Source organism: Polypterus senegalus, chromosome 3 (genome assembly GCF_016835505.1).
Source record: "Polypterus senegalus isolate Bchr_013 chromosome 3, ASM1683550v1, whole genome shotgun sequence".
NCBI lineage: Eukaryota > Metazoa > Chordata > Cladistia > Polypteriformes > Polypteridae > Polypterus > Polypterus senegalus.
In genome coordinates, this window is record NC_053156.1 from 66,239,189 (window position 1) to 66,259,286 (window position 20,098).

Consider the following 20,098-nt stretch of genomic DNA (forward strand, 5'->3'; position numbering starts at 1 on the left):
GGGCATATGTAGGTGTATTTTGCACACTATGTAATTCAAATTCAAGATGTAAAAGTGACTGGAAATTCCGTAATTACAGTTTGTGCCATGAAGCATACACTTCAATGAAATAGTTGCCACCAATCCTTCACATGTTTTTTATTTCCTGATAATTTATATAAATGACATGTTGTTTACAATCGATCACTGATGTACAGGAAACAAATCTCTTATGATCACCCAGGCAATGAATAAATACAGTCATTCTATTTACTTTTTTTTTCAATCCCCGTAGATTATTTCCCATATTCCTTCTTCTCTGCCCCATATAACTGAAAAGGCCAAGACATATAGTTACATAGTGCATTAATGGGGAAGTATCATGTAAATCTTCAGTAAGTACTTTCTGAGAACTTGGAATGACCACAATACAACTGCTTATTATTTATTATTCTACTTCCACTGTGCTTCGGGTAAGCAGTAGATGTATATTAACATCATGGATTTCATCTTCCTTATTTAACCATGTGCATGCCTTTTTGTCTTGGTGAGTTCTTGTTTCTGCCATTGTTCTTCTGATGGTACTTATTACAACTAGGTAAAAATGTTTTATTCCAGTTATACCTTCCAACTTATGCTCTGCTCTCTTGCAGTTTTGTTTGAAATGACAGCAGTTTCCTGGCAGCAGTTTTATACTTTGTCACTTCAGCTGTACATGTTTGGCTTGTGACCCTCATCCCCCCCACCCCTTTCCTTTGTTTATTCAAGGAGGAGCAGATCTGGATGGTCCTCCAAAGAAACTTTTCGTGGCTGGAGTGCCGGGGTTAGGAACCACTGAATCTCCTGTGAACACTGTAGACTGCACACTCAGGTACTAAACAAGTAGAGGGTATCAACAATTAATACAATATCACAGTACTGTTTACTTACATTTACTCTGTTTATTTTCAAGTGTGTCCCAGGTGACCGGAGTTGCATCAAGTGTATCAAGCTGTAGCCCACCTCATGGAAACTCACTGTCTCTTGCAGTCTCCATACCAGACTCTCATCTGCCTATGGGTTTTACACCACCTTTTGCAACTCAGCCTCCTGGAATGTAGGACATTAACCAACTTATTCCTAATGGGCTCAATGAATCAGAGAATCATGAGGTGGAAGCCAAGCAAAGCGGGGAAAAAAAGTTCCCTATAGATCAGTGACCAGGAATCCAAAGAAAAATACACAGAGCCAAAAAACAGGAAATAATAATAAGAGACCCATTATGCTGAGTATAAAGAAAATTTGGAGTCAGAGGAAGCTAGTGTTGACATATTGATGAAAACTATCATGGCACCAGTGCCCCAAAAGTTATATTTGTTTAATTCTTCAGTGAGCACTGCACTGTTTGTATATCATGTTCTGTGAATATACAAACTAGCTTGAATGAAAATGGAGATGGCATCTTGGTTTACTAGTACTGTATGAAAACAGATGAAAGGTGCTCCTTGGTGACATTTTGCAGATTGACTCCATAGTACCTGTAAATAGTGAAAGAATCTTAAAAGTCCATCATTTATCTAGGTGACCCTTATAAGCTGTAAATTGATAAACACACCATTATCTAGAACATAGATAAGTTATGCTTGTTGATGTAAATAAATACGAAAGCCATAGTGTACAGTCATATACCAAATCTCTTGTAAATAGAAAATAAACAAAAAATAAGCCTTGTGACCTGTAGATAGTAACAGAGACCAGGGCATAATAGTTATGTGTAAGTAGAAAAGAGTTGTATCAACCTTACTATGACTAAACGACCTTTGTTTCTTGTTAAGAGACATGCTGCCAAATGTCTATCATGTAAAAAAAGAAAAAATAATTCTTGTCACTTTCGCACAGACAGTTCTAGTAGGAAGCATTTAGCCATTTGACCATTGTCAACATTTGGTACACAAGAGTTTCTCATGAAACAAGTGACCACCGCTGGCCTGGCTTCTGCTCATTACAATTCTTCCTTCTTCCAGATAAACAAGTGACTTGATGTCTGGACAGTGCTGGCCACAGTAGGATTTAACATTCCAAATAAAATTCTAACTGGACTATAACGTATTGCTGTAAAGCTTAAAGTCCTAGACATTTGTCTTCTTTTGACAACATTGTAATGCAAAAGATTTTGAGGCGGAGAAACATATGGGTATACAGTATAGCAGGAAGCTAGTTTTGAATGTGCATCCAAACAGTGTAGAAAATGTTTAGAGGCTGTAAAGGGGGGCCTTACATGGGAGGCTACCAAATGAAATGATTCATGTTGCAATCAGATATATGGTGTTGTTGTTAGCCTTTACCAATTGTTGGTACACTGCCTTCAGGTTATTTAGATTTATTTATCATGTTTTGTTAAACTTTAAAAGGGATTCAAAAAGAAGGCCTTCTGGTTTGGAGCCATCTTTTTACATATTTGTTTTTAAGGTGGGATGTAACAAATACATGACCAACACGCTGTTCTGAACAAGAATGGAGTCATGTAGTACGTGCAGATGAGTAGAAAAAAAAGACTGACATGAAAGTATATTTCATAAGCATAATTTTGCACAAAGATATCTGTGGTCGAAGTAGTGATTCCAGTGTGTTAGATGTAGAACTTATTGCTTCTTTGTCAGAGGCAGTCAAAATTAAGCCCTGGAAGGCCGCAGCTTACATTCCAACCAATCTGACAATAATAAGGTACGTTATATCTATAGATGAACCATGGGTTAATTCCAGTGCTTTCTTTATGTGATTCTTTTTTACAGACTTGTTCTATTTTTGAGTTCACTGGTCTGGTATAAGTGGTTTTGCTCGTAATCAGACCACCTCTTTTAAAAGAATTGTATCGAAAGGAAAACTAACAGCATATAAGCAGATTCTGATGTGAATGACATACAGCATGTGTTAGTGTGTACCAGTCTTTTCACTCTGGTGTCCAACAGGCAGTTTTTAGCAAGTAAGTAATGTGGCTGAAACCAAGCCCATGAAATTGAGCTTTTCATCAAATATATCTGTACAGCTGTTTTGGAGAAAAATTAACATGCCAAGTTCTTTCAAACATTTTTAATTGTAAACCAGTGGTACAGTTAGATTAAAAGGTTCAGGGCAGACTCAAAGAAGCTGCTGATTTTCAGATTGTTTTCAAACAAAAACCTATTGGGCTGCAGCACTGAGTTTGCCTGCTTCTGGTTAAGGTAAAATAAAATAGCCCACTTGCATTGCTGTAGTTATATACTGTACCTTGCACTCTTCAGCGTGTCTGTGTTCAAGGCATTATTTTGGTGGTTGTTATTTCAGTTGCAGAATTAAGAAATTCACTCATTGATTCCAACTAGAATGCCAGACTTACTTCCATATTTGAAAATGTTATAAAAACTGAGGCATTTAATGTTGAAAGTATTGAACTAAAACAATTAAGAACATTGGTAAATAATTGTTACCATTTTGTTGTACATGTTCATATCAACTATTGGCAAAAGTGACTTGCAAAATAGAACCTTGAGTTCATAAATTGAAAACAAACATTCTGATTTGCCTGTACTGTTAACGTAAAAAATAGGTTGTGAAATATATATTGGCTTTTGTTTCCTTGGTACACCTTTGATGCATACTGAACTACTGGTTATAGCAGACTTTCAAATTTTTATTTTTCGCCATTTTTGTACTATTGTTTATCCAATTTTACCAGTGTTTAGTTTATGTATTTTTTAAAATTTGAACACCAATTTTTATACTCTGTTCTCTTTAGCTAGGGAAAAAGGTTAAAAAAGTAAATTCTTAATTAAATTAGGAATCATATTTTTAATAAGGAAAATGATTGGAATGATAACCCACAGCCAGTGGCATCCCCAAGGACCAAATTGGAGTTCTAAATGGCCCCGTCATTATCATGCAGAATTTAGGTTGTAACTGAGTAGGACTGTAAAGTCCACAACCAATGTTCAGTCTTTTACCTGCCATGTCCCATTTTTAAGTGTTCGGGTTGAATATACAGTATGGGTCCATGCACATACTTTGTTTTTATATCTTGCAGTATTACCTTTTTCTGTGCTCTTCCTAAATATCAGATGTTTGTGCAAATCATGCTGTGTACTCCTTTCAACTCCAGAATTGCTGAAATAAACCTGTATCCCACAACCTGTCTTGATTTCTTATTTTGGTGTGGGTGCAGCTAATGCAGTATCTGCCTGAATGTGTCTCTTTTTATTAAAGAACTTTTCTTAATCTGTAAAGAACAAAAAGTGAAAGTAGAGAACATAATTGTACTGAAAAACTGGCAGAAAAAAAGGTTGCACCCAGTAGTGGTATTGACATATTGATAACTTTTGCCAGAAAAGGTTCAATCTCTTAGATCTCTGATGAGAGACAGATAAATACCTGAAATGTTAAGTGAGTTCATACAGAACAAACTACTGAAAACAGAAGGTAGAGTTATTAGATAGTAATGAGCCTGGGTTTACTGGACATAAGAACCAGCTAATGACCTGTTATCATATAAAGGGCAAAAAAACATGATATATCCAGGGTAAGTGATTAAAAAACACATTGTGTTTCACTTTTAGATTATAATCTATACATAAAATTAACATAATATATTTAATATAAAGAAATTGTATCTTAAAATAGTAAGACTGTGTAGTAGACTGTCCATGTAAATGACTCCCAAAAAAGCACCCTTCTATAGTTTTTCAATTGAGGTTTGACACATTTAGATGTAACCAACAGTAGGCTACAATTTACATCTCATATTCTTGCATCCCTAACAAGAAGATCAAGTGAATGTAGCCAGTCCTTCGGTTTTACTACTAGTCAAATATACATTAATCGTGCTTTTTAATGCAAATCAGCCAATCACATTGCAGCAACTCAGTGTTTTTAGGCATTTCAATACAATCTGCTAAAGTTCAAACTAGGCATTACAATGGGGAAGAAAGGTGATTTAAGTGACTTTGAACGTGGGATGGTTGTTGGTGCCGGACAAGCTGGTCTGAGTATTTCAGAACCAGATGATCTACTGGAATTTTCATGCACAACCATCTCTAGGGTTTGTAAACAAAGTTCTAAAAAAAGGAAAATATCCAATGAGCGGCAGTTCTCTGGGCAGAAATGCCTTGTTGACGTCAGAGGAGAATGCCAGACTGGTTTGAGCTGATAGAAAGGCAAAAGTAACTCAAATAACCACTTGTTACAACCAAGGTATGAAGAAGAGCATCTCAGAATGCACAGCAGATGGGTTACAGCAGCTAGAGACCACACTAAGTGCCACTCCTGTCAGCTAAAAACAGACAACTGAGGCTACAATTTGCATGGGCTCACCAAAATTGGACAATAGAAGATTTGAAAAATGTTGCCTGATCTGATTAGTCTTGATTCTGCTGCTGACATTTGGATGATGGGATCAGAATTTGGCATCAACAATATGAAAGCATGGATCCATCCTGCCTTGTATTCAGGCTGCTGTTGGTTGTGTAATGGTGTGGGGGATATTTTCTTGGTACACTTTGGGCTCCTTAGCACCCATTCAGTATTGTTTAAATGCCACAGCCTACCTGAGTATTGCTGCTGACCATGTTCATCTGTTTATGAATAAAGTATACCCATCTTTAGATGGCTACTTTCAGCAAGATAACATGCTATGTCACAAAGCTCAGATCATCTCAAACTGGTTTCTTTAACATGACAATGAGTTCACTGTACTCAAAAGCCACTACAGTCACCAGATCTCAATCCAGCAGAGCATCTTTGGGATGTAGTGGAACTGGAGATAATTCACTGAATGCAGACACAACACACATATTCTTAGGTAAAATACAAGTATAGATTTCATAAATTACTAAACAAAAGAGTTATTACACATAAAGACACAGATTTGTTAAAACACAGAAAACAAACTAGAAACTGTTTTACATAAATGGAAACCAACAATATCTATTAATAAACTGATGACCTCTGACCAGCTCCTGAAATTTCATGAGGGACCTGCTCTCCCTAATTCATCAGACTTGTCTTGATGTTTTTGCAGCACTTGATGCTTCACGAGAGCTCCCAGCTCATTGTCCATGTAGTGGTACTTTGTGCCACTCAAAATTGAAGAAGTTTGTTGTAAAAGGTAGGTACCAACTTAATGTGTCACTCACATCTGCTAATCAGTACAAAAAAAGTATAGGCAACATGGTCAGTCTTGGATACCTAGACCAACTAGCCACTCAAGGCCATTCTACAACAGAGTCTAAGCTGGGCTATCCAGTTTAATGAAAGAAAGAACTTTCCATGTGATGATTCCACAGTATGTGCCATAAACAGTACACCCGGCCCCATCTTTAACACACATTAAAGAGGGGATGCCCCTAGACTAGAAAAGTTGGTGATAGTAGACCCCTGTGCATCTGACTAATTTTTGTGTATCTCCAGGAAAGCTGACACTGCACAATTTTTAATTATTGAGTGTTTTTTTGTGGACTATTCATCTAGCACCAAATGGCAGATGTGCCATATAACTTGAAATTAATTCAATATAGTGTAACTGCAGTCCACTACATGCTCACTCAAGGGTGTCATTCATGGTAATTTCCAGCAGTTTGCTGCATGCACTAGTAAAATGCAGTGCCTTTTCTATTTCAACAGATGGCATATACAGTACAACAGACACTGTAACCTAATAAAGGAAATTATAAACTGACAAAATAATAGGAAATAAAAAGTTCACAGAGAATGTACAAATCCCATTAGTTGTTGCACATAAGGAAGTAGCTGGTGGAATGTCTGCAGGTGTATTAAGCTCAGGTCCTTGGATTCCATCTCACCTTCTTTATACCTGTTCATGGAATTTTTCATTTATTTACACAACTTCTGGTTTCATTTGCTATATTAATGAGGGCAGAACACCAAATTATGTAATGGACTAAAATTAAGTTAGTTAGTATTCCTTTGACATTCTTTTTGAATTCCTGTATTTTTTTCTGTTTAAATTCTACTTTATTAAGTCTTGGTGTCAATTTGTTGCCTCAATTAAATGGCATGTGGAATTAGATTTTCAACATTGATGCTAACATTTACAGTGTACCATCTGTTGAAACAAATGCAATAAATTTTCTTACTACATACATTACTAAAACCATTCCAATAGATGACACATTCCAAATTTTAATGCTGAGTATGGCAAACAAAGTGTAACTTCTGGACAGACAGATATTGACAAACCAGTGGGTAGTGAATCTGGTCTATTTATGTTGGCTTTCCATCCTCTGTAACATTTTTACTGGACCAAAGCAGTGCTTCCATGAATGAAACAAAATGTAAATCTAGCTTAGAATTCACTTATGTCTTGTTATATTGCAGAAACAATTATCAGGATGAGATACTGGGACAATTTTACTATTACAGTAGCTAACCAAACAAGTTTGATGGACTGGATGGTGCACTCACATTTGTAAGATCTTCACAATTCTTAAACTGAGTAAGTATGGAATAAACACAACTCTTTCTAGACATGGCCACCCAACCAAACTGAGCAATCATGGGAGAAGGACTGTGGTAAAAGAGCTGTCCAAGAACTGAATTGTCACTCTGTCTGATTGCAAAAGAACCTGTTTGGAGAAGGGAGAAACTTCCAGAAGGACAATCATCACTGCAAAATTCTTTTTTTTTTTATTATTATTATTTATTTATTAATTTTATTACAATCAATACATAGCAATCAAGTTTTTACAAAAAAAAGAATTATGTTAAGAACAGATCGATCCCCACCCCTGAGAGAGAGAGCAAGCCAAATGGTGTAAAATTTAAGGCTTGTAAAAATACCTAAATTAATAAATTCTCTGTGCTTTATAAACTTATTTTAAAATATTACTGATTAGATCCTGCCATGTTTTGAAAAAGTCTGTACAGATCCTCTAACTGAGTATTTGATTTTTTCCAATTTTAAATAATATAACACATCAGTTTCCCACTGACTTAAAAGAGGAGAGTTTGGGTTCTTCCAGTTTATCAGAATAAGTCTGTGTGCCAACAGTGTAGTGAATGCAATCACAATTTGTTTGTCCTTCTCCACTTTAAGCCCCTCTGGAAGAACCCCAAACACAGCTGTTAATGGGTTAGGAGGGATTGTGAGTCCAAGGCTGTCTGAGAGGTAATTAAAATTTTTGTCCAGAATAATGTTAATTTGGTGCAGGCCCAGAACATGTAACCCAGTGAGGCTGGGGCTTGGTTGCAACGTTCGCAGGTTGGATCATGCCCTGGAAACATTTTGGAGAGTTTTAGTCGAGACAGATGTGCTCGATATATAATTTTGAGTTGTATAATTGTATGCTTTGCATATGGAGCTTGAGTGAATTCTCTGCATTGCTACTTTCCACTCCTTTTCTGATATATTAATTGAGAGGTCATTTTCCCAGTGTCCTCTTGGATCTTTGAAAGGAAGGGATTGTAAAATGATTTTATATATTGTAGAGATGGAGTCTAATTCCTCAAAATTGAGCAATATTTTTCCAGCGTGGATGAGGGTGCAAGATGAGGAAAATCTGGAAGGTTCTGTTTAACAAAGTTCCTGATTTGAAGATAGTGAAAGAAATTTGTAGCTGGAATGTTAAATTTGGAATGTAATTGTTCATAGGATGCAAAGGCGTTGTCTATATAAAGATCTCTAAGCAAGTTAATTCCAAATTTTTCCAGATATTAAAACTGCATATGTTTGTGAAGGTTGAAAGAGGTGGTTCTCTTGCAGGGTGCCACAGAAAGAAGCTTCTCCGTCTTAAAATGCTTTCTACATTGGTTCCAGATTCTAAGTGAGTGGAGCACAATTGGGTTATTAGTGTATTGCCGATAGCGTGTGTTTATTGGAGCAGAGCAGGGAATACAAAGAAGTACTGCAGGATTTTACTTCTATTGTGGTCCATGCCTGTGTATGTTCTTCTATTTGTGTCCAGGTTCTTATCGACTGTATATTTGCGCCCAGTAATAAAACTGGAAGTTAGGTAGAGCCATGCCGCCTTCTGCCTTTTGTCTTTGTAGGGTCTCTTTTGATGCGTGGATGTTTAGAATTCCAAATAAATGAGGTTATTGTTGAATCTAATTGCTTAAAGAACGATTTATTAATGTATATTGGTATGTTTTGAAATAAAAAAAGGAGCTTAGGAAGAATATTCATCTTAACAGTGTTAATTCTTCCAGCTAGTGTGAGATGAAGGGTTGACCATCTATGCAAGTCTTGTTTAATTTTTTCCATGCAGACGATGAAATTTTGTTGATATAGAGCTTTATGTTTACTTGTGATGTTTACCCCTAGGTATTTAAACTGTTCTGCAATGATAAAAGGTAGGGTGTCTAATCTAATATTATATGCTTGAGAATTCACCGGAAAGAGTACACTTTTATTCAGATTAATTCTGAGACCAGAGAGCTTTTGAAATTCTGTGAGTGCTGCTAAGACTGCAGGCACAGAATTTTCTGGGTCCGATATATACAGTACCATGTCATCTGCATATAATGAGATTTTCTGTTCCAGTCCTTCTCTGCTAATCCCCTTTATCTGATCAGTATTTCGACAATGTATTGCCAGTGGTTCAATGGCAATCGCAAACAGCAGGGTGACAAAGGGCATCCTTGTCTTGTGCCACGTTCTAGTTTAAAGTAGTCTGAGCAAATGTTATTGATGCAAACTGAAGCTTCTGGGTTAGTATACAGTAATTTAATCCATGCACAAATGTTCGGGCCAAACCCAAACTTCTCCAAAATAGTAAAAAGGTCTTTCCATTCAATCATGTCGAGTGCTTTTTCTGCATCCAATGATAATAATATTTCTGGGGTGTTTGATTTAGTTGGTGAGTATATTACATTAAACAGGCGTCGAAGATTTGAAAATAAGTGTCGGCCCCTAATAAATCCAGTTTGGTCTTGTGATATTACCGAGGGAAGCACTTTCTCCATCCTTCTAGCTATGATTTTAGAGAGTATTTTAACATCGTTATTCAGAAGTGAAATCGGTCTGTTCACTGCAAAATTCTACCATTCTGGGAAGAGTGACAGAGTGGCCAGGCAGTAGCCTCTCCTTTCCTAGAGACACGAAAAGGTCTGATTACTAACGTCAATGTGATTTTCAGTTTTTAATTTATAATAAATTCTTATTTGTCTTATCATTTAAAAACCAATTAAGTACTGAGTGTTGCTTTATCTTCTTCTTCTTTCGGCTACTCCTGTTAGGAGTTGCCACAGTGGAATATCTTCTTCCATAACTTTCTGTCCTCTGCATCTTGTTCTGTTACACCCATCACATGCACGAGGTCTCTCACCACATCCATAAACCTTCTGTTAGGCCTTCCTCTTTCCTCTCGCCTGGCAGCTCTATCCTTAGCATCCTTCTCCCAATATACAGTACTCAGCATCTCTCCACTTCACATGTCCAAACCAACGCAATCTTGCCTCTCTGACTTTGTCTCCCAACCGTCCAACTTGAGCTGACCCTCTAATGTACTAATTTCTAATCCTATTCATCCTCCTCACACCCAATGCAAGTCTTGGCATCTATAACTCTGCTACCTCTAGCTCTATCTCCTACTTTCTGGTCAATGCTACTGTCTCCAACCCATATAACATACTGTAGCTGGTCTCACTACCGTCCTGTAGACTTTTCCTTTCTATCACAAATTACTCCTGACACTCTTCTCCGCCCATTCCACCCTGCCTGCCCTCTCTTCCACAATCCCCATTATTCTGTACTGTTGATCCCAAGTGTTTAAACTCATCCAACTTCGCCAACTCTACTCCCTGCATCCTAACCATTCCACTGACCTCCCTTTCATTTACACACATGTATTCTGTCTTGTTCCTACTGACCTTCATTTCTCTCCTCTCTAGAGCATATCTCCACCTCTCCAGCATCTCCTCAACTTGATACATATTATAGCTACAGATCACAATGTCATCAGCAAACATCATAGTCCATGGGGACTCCTGTCTAATGTCATCTGTCAACCTGTCTATCACCATTGCAAATAAGAAAGGGCACAGAGCCAATCCCTGATATAATCCCACCTCCACTTTGAATGCATCTGTTACTCCTACTGCAGACCTAACCACTTTCACACTTCTCTCATACATATCCATAAGTCTTACACACTTCTCTGCCACACATGACTTCTTCATACATTACCGCAGCTCCTCTCGAGGCACCCTGTCATATGCTTTCTCCAGGTCCACAAAGACGCAATACAACTCCTTCTGGCCATCTCTATACTTCTCCATCAACATTCTCAGAGCAAATATCGCCTCTGTGGTGCTCTTTCTTGGCATGAAACCATTATGAGGGGAAAAAAATTAATTTAAATGATTCTAGCTCAATACAGTAACATAACAATATGAGAAAAAGTGAAACTGTAGTATGTTCTAAAGTTAATCCCTTTAGGAAAGTGACATAGTTTGATAAAATGCAGGTTATAAAGTAGAAGCCAAAATGTTTACAACTAGCATACTGTACATACTGTACAGCCAAATGTAAATATAATTTTTATCTTCGTTGAGGAGCTTTGTTCTTTTGACAAATTAACAAAATATTTTGTGTCAATATTTGAGTTAATGTTTTATTTTGCTATTATTAGTGATCTAATTAAAAAAAAAAAAACACATTACCAAATACTTTATCTTAGAAACATACAGCCTTCCTGAATTATCTCTATACAACTCCTCATTAGGCCCTATCACTGAGTTCCATGGCTATTCTTATCAGTGCTATGCCGGTGACATACAGTCATTCTCTCCAGAGGATGACACAGTATCAGCTATAATCTCTGCATGTCTCATTGATATTGCAACCTGAATGAAGGATCTCTAGCTCAATCTGGCAAAGACAGACTTTCTCGTTATCCCAGTTTATCTGTCTTTTCAGCATCACATCTCTGTTCAGCTTGGTTTGTTATCACTTACACCCAAGTTGGTTCACATCTTTGGGATGGTGATTGATGACCAGCAGTCCTTGAGGAACCATGTTTCTACGGTCTCTCGGTTTTTCTGATTCACTCACAAGATCAACAACATCCACAAGATCAGACCATATCTGACAGAGTATGCAGTACAATTCCCGGTCCAGGCTTTGGTCCAGTGATGTGTGGACAACTGCAGCTTTCTGCTGGCAGTAGTATTGGCATGTGTTCCCAGACTGCTGATCATTTAAAATAATGTGGCACTTCTGGTGTTCAACCAGCCAAGATGATCATATGCCACTCTTCTTTTCAAATAATTACATTGGCTTCCTGTAGCAGCACATATGAAGTTCAAATTCGTGCTGCTTGCCTACAGAGTAGTCATTGGATCAGCACCTACATACAGTATATATGTAGACACTTAAAGTCTTATGTATCCTCTTGACCATTCAGGTTCACTAATGAATAGCATCTGTTTATTCCACCTGTGCATGACATCAAATTTCAGCCCAGACTCTTTCCATGTGCGGGTTCTGGCTGCTGGAACAAGTTGCCCACCTCCATTTGAAATGCTGACTCCCTGAATGTATTTAAGAAGCATCTGAAGACTCCCTTGTATGGTAACGTTTTGTCTAAATGATATTAGCTATTAGAATGTGTAACCTAGGATTGTATTTTGTTCTGAGCTCTTCACTTGTGATTATCAATTTTGTACCCTTGTCCAATGACGCTTGTTTCTAAAAGGTTACCCAAACTGATTTTTACTCAGTTATATTGAACTCTTTTGTAAGTCACTTTAGATAAAAGTGTCTGCTAAGCAAATACATGTAAATGTAAACTACTGAGCATTGTCTTTTGTGTGTTTAATATTGCATGTTGACTGTACTATCTTTACATCTCTGTTTTTTTAAAACGTGTATAAAATGTCAAAATGTATTGTCACATCTTAACTTCCTTAGCATTAACTAGACGTGGAATTCTACATAATAATGATTAAGCCCGAGTCAGACTCTGGGTTACGTGTAATGATCCCCATTACAGTGTTAAGCCCAAAACACTCTTGGGACGGTTTTCTGCTGCCATCTAGTGAATGAAATAATGTTATGCTGGAAAAAAAATCATAAGCATTTCTATGTGTTCTGCCACATTATGTTAACTCTTCAATATCCATGAGTCTTCAAAAAAAAAATACAACAGCAAATGAAAAGCCGTAAAGCCAGTTTTAGAACAAACTGAAACTGAACCATTTCTTGAATCAAGCGATGGTGATGGGAATGTGACTTGGTCATTAGATGTTGATATGGACAGTGACACCTGTACAGTAGACTACAACTTGCGAAGTTTCAGTGATGTTCGTGTTTGGTGTCGGCTTCATACTACTGCTAACAATTCTGCACCTCCTTGTTCCCTATTTACAGGTAACCTTGGCCTTAACACACCTGTTGATCATGATTGTTTGGACTATTTACGACTTGTTGATGATAGTCTAGTAGAGAAAACAGTTGTTGAAACAAACTGCTATCCTGAGAAGTATTGGAAGTGTCACAGTAAACCATTTGCTTGTTTAGATAAAAGTGTCTGGTAAGCAAATAAATGTAAATGTAAACTACTGAGCAGCCTGTTGCTGCAGACAACATGTGCGTATTTTTTAGTCTCTTGATACTGCAGGGCATAGTTGGTAAACCAATTCAGAGATGGTTACTGGTCCACAAACTGGTAGTTGAAGATGCTCATTTTCGGCAATGTTATGAGTGAGTGTCATTTTCACTCATTATAAAATATCTGCATTTTACTAATAATGATGACTATGATTAAACTAATCACCCAGCACCACAACTGTAGAAACTGGTGTATCAGGCAATCATCAAAAATATGCAGAAGGTGTATGTTTGTGATTGTGGCATAATTGCTGACAAAAGTCTCATGGGTTACAGTTGAAGGCTGTTGTGGATACAGTACATTGGATTCATGCGGGCACAATTCGGTATCAAATGGTATATGCTGTAAGAAGTAAGTTCTGGGTACATCTGGAATATTACAAAAAAAAATCTTTCTGCATTTGCTCAAATAGTGCCTACTGTATGTGCATTGGTGACTGTTTCAAAATATATCAAATGAAGCATGTATGCTAAATCTGCATCAGTACAGCATTAGACATACCTTTTCCTACTGTGATTTTTTTGATGTTTTGGTATTTACAGGTTTCTGTTGCACATAATAACATAACAAGGCTATTAAGTCTCAGTACTAACTCATTAATGGTTCAACACACAGTGACATAACTAGATCTACATTTCAAAGGGGAAAGTTTTTGACTGATTCCCCTTCAATATTTCAAATAAGTATATACAGTTTATCAACAATCATAGAACATATATTTACCCTGCACATTTTAGCACAGCCATTGTTTTTTCAGTTCTTGGTTGATGGTGAGGACGCTTGAAAATATTAATATTAAAAACAAACAGAGAAACAAGATATATGGATATAACATTCTGAAAAGTGCTTGTACATGATGCTTAACTATCTAAAAAGAACTCTGCTTAAATTCATTGCCATCAGTACTCCAAAACAACTGTCTTTGTCTCCTCCCTCACCTCATCCTGTGAGGCAAGATTTTCTGATGTTCTCCTTTTACTCCCAAGCCTTAGTATACGACTTTTGGTGAATATTCACTTTTGTGGTTCCTATTATAGGTGACACATTTCAGTATTTTGCAGGGGTTGAAACCTGTTCTGATACCACACCTTAAAGAATATAGTTATGAGGACAAAATGCAAAGTGCACTAATATAACCAGGTCTGGGATTCAAACACTGGACACCAGATCAGTAAAGTGTCAGCACTACCCACTACCCTAGCATGGCACACAAATCACGCTACTTAATGTGACCTCAGTACTTGTAACAGCTAACTGCAGTACTATCTGGAGTGCAAGTAACATTTCTTAGTGGTCACCCTTGTATATACTATGTATATATGTGTTAAAATCTCACTATGATACATTAGCAAATGAGACACAAATATTTAGTACAGTGCTTTTATTTATTTAACTGAACAATCATCAAAGCAAAATCTTTACACTTATATGAAAGTTTCTCAATTTAATTTTAAATAGACTTTTAAAACTCTTATGGGGCGATATTAAATATATTAATTTAATTTACTTAAATTGTCTAATTTATCCCAATAGAAATCAATGCAATAAAAACACATAACCTCCATAAGAGAAGTTGTCATTTCAGTGAACGAACAAAATATGTTACTAATTTCTGTAAGTGTAGATTACATTAAACCTTGAATTGTGGTTAAAGTAATGTAACAATGTCTGCTGTAAAGTATGAAAAATCTACATTCAGAGATCAACTCTACACTGTAAATTGTGCATGTGCAATTCAGAGGGAGTATTGGACTGTTTACGTGGTATAAGAATGTGTACCTGTTCTTATGACAGGGCCAGAATTGTATGAAATTAATTGAAAACTGAGTGGCGGAGATCAATTTTTGTGTTGTTATTCAAGGAGAAACCTAAAGAGTAGTCCTTAGGGTTAGTAGTACTCGGTACATTAAAAGGCAGAATAGATCAAAAGTGTTAAAAGGACAAATAAAGTTTTTTAAAAGTGAGACCAAGATTAAATGTAGAAAACTTTCCCTAAAGTATTTTTTTTAAAAGCAAGTAAATCTGAAAGTGGAACATACCACCGCGTCATGTAGTGGAAATCTTTATAAGTTGTAAAAAGTATCTGAATGAAATATTAGGACAGCTTAACCATTATCTGATCAAACAAGGACTGATTCAGTAGAATTGTACAACTTTTTAAAAAATGTACTGATGATAGTTTGCAGTAGTAAGCGGTCAGTTCACTCTTGCTAACTAATTTTCATTATTTCTTCAGCATATTCCTTCCTTAAGTTTGCACCCACTGAAGTAGTATTAAATTCTTTAATTGTAATAGTTTATCTTAAGTTTGTACCATATTTAATTTTTTATGTCTTTTGTGTCTTAATTCTTGTAAAGCAGTGATGAATTGTGCTTACTATAAATGATAACATAACAATGTTAAACTCGCTTCAATTTTGGTCGGAGAGGGCTCTAGAGCCTTTCCTGGCAGCATCTGGTGTAAGCTGGGACACAGCCCTGGAAAACAAATCAGTCCACTGCATGGCAACTCTTGCATACACTTGTACCATACAGAGACAATTCAGAATTCCTAATCAAACTGACATGCACATCTTTGAGGATGTGGGTGGAAAACCCACCCAGAAATGTGGAGTACATGAAAATCTCCTGGACAGTGGCTGGAAATTTGATTCAAGTCCAGAACAAAGCATGCAGCAGAATCAACCACTGTGCCACAGTGAAAAATTGTAGATAGAGCAAACAAATGTAAACAATACAGCCTAAAAGTAGAAGTAAATTTTTCAAAAGTTTCTTTTGCACCTGTATGTGTGTCAGTAAGTGGCTGAAGTTGAACTGAAAAGATGGTTGAACTTTAGGTAGGCAGTGAGACCTAGATAATGTTCTGCGAACCAGAAGATTGCTGGCTTAGCACTCACCACTGATTCATATATTGAACCTCAGATAGGCATTTAATCTGCTTGTTCTTTATTTTAAGAAACATTGGAACAACTGTAGTACACTTTTGTAAAATGGATAGCACAATTATACAGTGGTTAATGCTGGTGCTAAAGAAGACTAACAATAAATACTAGCCCAGTCGCTGTCTGCATGCAGTTCACAGAATTTTAGCATGTTTGTGCACATTGTTTCTCAGTATGTGTATATATATATATATGCACTGTATATACAGTGCATCCAGAAAGTATTCACAGCACATCACATTTGTTATGCTACAACCTTATTCCAAAATGGATTAAATTCATTTTTTTCCTCAGAATTCTACACCCAACACCCCATAATGACAATGCGAAAAAAGATTACTTGAGGTTTTTGCAAATTTATTAAAAATAAAAAAACTGAGAAAGCAAATGTACATAAGTATTCACAGCCTTTGCCATGAAGCTCAAAATTGAGCTCAGGTGCATCCTGTTTCCCCTGATCATCCTTGAGATGTTTCTGCAGCTTAATTGGAGTCCACCTGTGGTAAATTCAGTTGATTGGACATGATTTGGAAAGGCGCACACCTGTCTATATAAGGTCCCACAGTTGACAGTTCATGTCGGAGCACAAACCAAGCATGAGGTCTGTAGACCTCTGAGACAGGATTGTCTCTTTGCACAAATCTGGGGAAGCTTACAGAAAAATTTCTGCTGCTTTGAAGGTCCCAATGAGCACAGTGGCCTCCATCATCCATAAGTGGAAGAACTTTGAAACCACCAGGACTCTTCCTAGAGCTGGCCGGCCATCTAAACTGAGCGATTAGGGGAGAAGGGCCTCTGTGGAGAGAGGAGAACCTTCCAGAAGGACAACCATCTCTGCAGCAATCCACCAATCAGGCCTGTATGGTAGAGTGGCCAGACGGAAACCACTCCTAAATAAAAGACACATGGCAGCCCACCTGGAGTTTGCCAAAAGGCACCTGAAGAACTCTCAGACCATGAGAAACAAAATTCTCTAGTCTGATGAGACAAAGATTGAACTATTTGGTGTGAATGCCAGGCGTCACGTTTGGAGGAAAACAGGCACCGATCATCACCAGGCCAATACCATCCCTACAGTGAAGCATGGTGGTGGCAGCATCATGCTGTGGGGATGTTTTTTAGCAGCAGGAACTGGGAGACTAGTCAGGATAAAGGGAAAGATGACTGCAGCAATGTACAGAGACATCCTGGATGAAAACCTGCTCCAGACCGCTCTTGACCTCAGACTGGGGCAACAGTTCATCTTTCAGCAGGACAATGACCCTAAGCACACAGCCAAGATATCAAAGGAGTGGCTTCAGGACAACTCTGTGAATGTCCTTGAGTAGCCCAGTGAGAGCCCAGACTTGAATCCGATTGAGATCTTAAAATGGCTATGCATCGACGCTACCCATCCAACCTGATGGAGCTTGAGAGGTGCAGCAAAAAGGAATGGGCGAAACTGGCCAAGGATAGGTGTGCCAAGCTTGTGGCATCATATTCAAAAAGACTTGAGGCTGTAATTGCTGCCAAAGGTGCATCGACAAAGTATTGAGCAAAGGCTGTGAATACTTATGTACATGTGATTTCTCAGTTTTTTTATTTTAAATAAATTTGCAAAAACCTGTTTTTCACATTGTCATTATGGGGTGTTGTGTGTAGAAGTCTGAGGAAAAAAATTAATTAATCCATTTTGGAATAAGGCTGTAACATAACAAAATGTGGAAAAAGTGATTATATATATATATATATATATATATATATATATATATATATATATATATATATATATATATATGTGTGTGTATATGTATGTAGCACTTCTGGCTATTTGTGTCTGTATAGTCTATATATATATATATATATATATATATATATATACACATTATGTTTATTCAAGAACTTTAGTTGCCCTCTAATCGTGTGTGTGACAATACATTATATATATATATATATATATATATATATATATATATATATACAGTATATATATATATATACACTGTATATATCCTTCTATATAAAAGCGGTCGGAATTGTCCTTCCGTCCCGTGAGTGCTACGCAGGCGCGGAGTTTCACACACGCCCCGTCCATTTTGCAATGCACAATGGGATTTGTAGTTTCATTTTTCCAGGTAAAAGATGATTTTCTACTCCAGACTGTGCGATATCTTCTTCTTCTTTCTTACCATATAAAAGTGGTCGGGATTGTCCTTCCGTCCCGTGAGTGGAAAGCGTAGCGGTATTCTGCTTATCACAGACTTACTACTTGCAGCTTGTGGTACGAAGCGACATGATGTGAGCAGAGTTCTGGTGCTCCCATCGTTCCCTTGCTTTTGTGCGTGATGCGCTGGAAAAATAGACAAAATTATGTCTCTGGAAATAATTCATGTTGATGGAGTACAAATGCCTCACCGTGTAGTACAGTGGTGGCGAACCTATGGCACGCGTGCCAAAGGGGGCACTCAGAGCCCTCTCAGTGGGCATGCGTGCCGTCGCCCGAGCACAGAGTTCGTTACTATAAAGCCAGAGGAATGCGGGGCCGGGCTGCTCCCCTCACCGCTCTCCCTCTTCACGCGTGCCGGAGGACGTTTCTCACATCACCCGCCCCTCTGCCCAGCAGCCCAATGGGAGCGCTTCCTTCCTCTCCTGTCTGGGGTAAGGCGGGCGGCACACATGCTGCTTGAGGGTGCGGCACGGACTGCAGCCTTTGAGCCTGTGATTCTCGTGGTGGGGTTGGAGGGGATGTGGTATAGCGGGTCCACATCTCAAAATTGAAAAGGCCAGTTTTAACAGATAATTGCCGCACTCGTGGCTTAAAGAGGGTTATGGTAGAGTGGCCGGAGCGGTTTCCGGGAGCTTTGTGATGCGGGCAGTCCTCGCTTAAGCACACAGGTGAGGAGTCGTCCGCATCTGTAATTATTGCCGGGAGTTGTTAATCGCCACACCTAATTCACAACCCCGTAATACAGTATATAATGGAAGCTTTGGGGGCGGAGCTTAATAGGGAAGACCTGCGTGAAACACTTGAGAGGATCGAAGGGATGACAAAGGATGCACGGTTAGTTATGAAAATGAAATCCTTAAAGTGTGGAATTCTCTGCCAAATAATCTTAAGTCAATGAAGGCACTTGAGATTGCTTTCCTTACTTTGTTTGGAACATCTTATGCTTGTGCGCAGCTGTTTTCAGCTTTGAATTAAATCAAATCTGACACCAGAAACAGACTAACAGATGACCTAAGTGCTGCATGTGTTGCTCTCAAGCTTACAAAGTATGAGCTAAGGTTAGACATATTATCAGCATGCATACAACAGCAAAAAGCACATTAATTGTTCAAAAGCATACAGAATGCAAACTTTTACCTTTCAACAAAAAGTTGTTTGTATCATTGAAAGCTCTGTTATTATGTTTTTCTTTTAAGACAAAAGATGTTAATGTATGAGTTTCTTTTCTAAACTAAAAGCTCAGTAGATAGATAGACAAACAGAGCATCAGTATTGGCAGTTCAGTCCAATTTATCATCCAGCTGCACTCCCAGGTATTTATAGGTCTGTACCCTCTGCACACACTCACCTCTGATGATCACGGAGTCCATGAGGGGCCTGGGCCTCCTAAAATC

At 37.8% G+C, this 20,098-nt stretch overlaps 1 protein-coding gene across 2 annotated transcripts in view; it reads left to right on the plus strand.

The window, feature by feature from the left end:
* LOC120525260 (protein FAM122A) overlaps positions 1-4,122 on the plus strand; it is a 33,187-nt gene extending 29,065 nt beyond the window's left edge. For both annotated transcript variants that reach the window (XM_039747398.1, XM_039747399.1), the window contains exons 8-9: positions 748-850; positions 932-4,122. In XM_039747398.1, the coding sequence (XP_039603332.1) occupies positions 748-850; positions 932-1,079 (251 nt within the window). In that variant the 3' untranslated portion in view covers positions 1,080-4,122. The remainder of the gene's footprint in view (positions 1-747; positions 851-931) is intronic.
* The last annotated feature ends 15,976 nt before the right edge of the window (positions 4,123-20,098 follow it).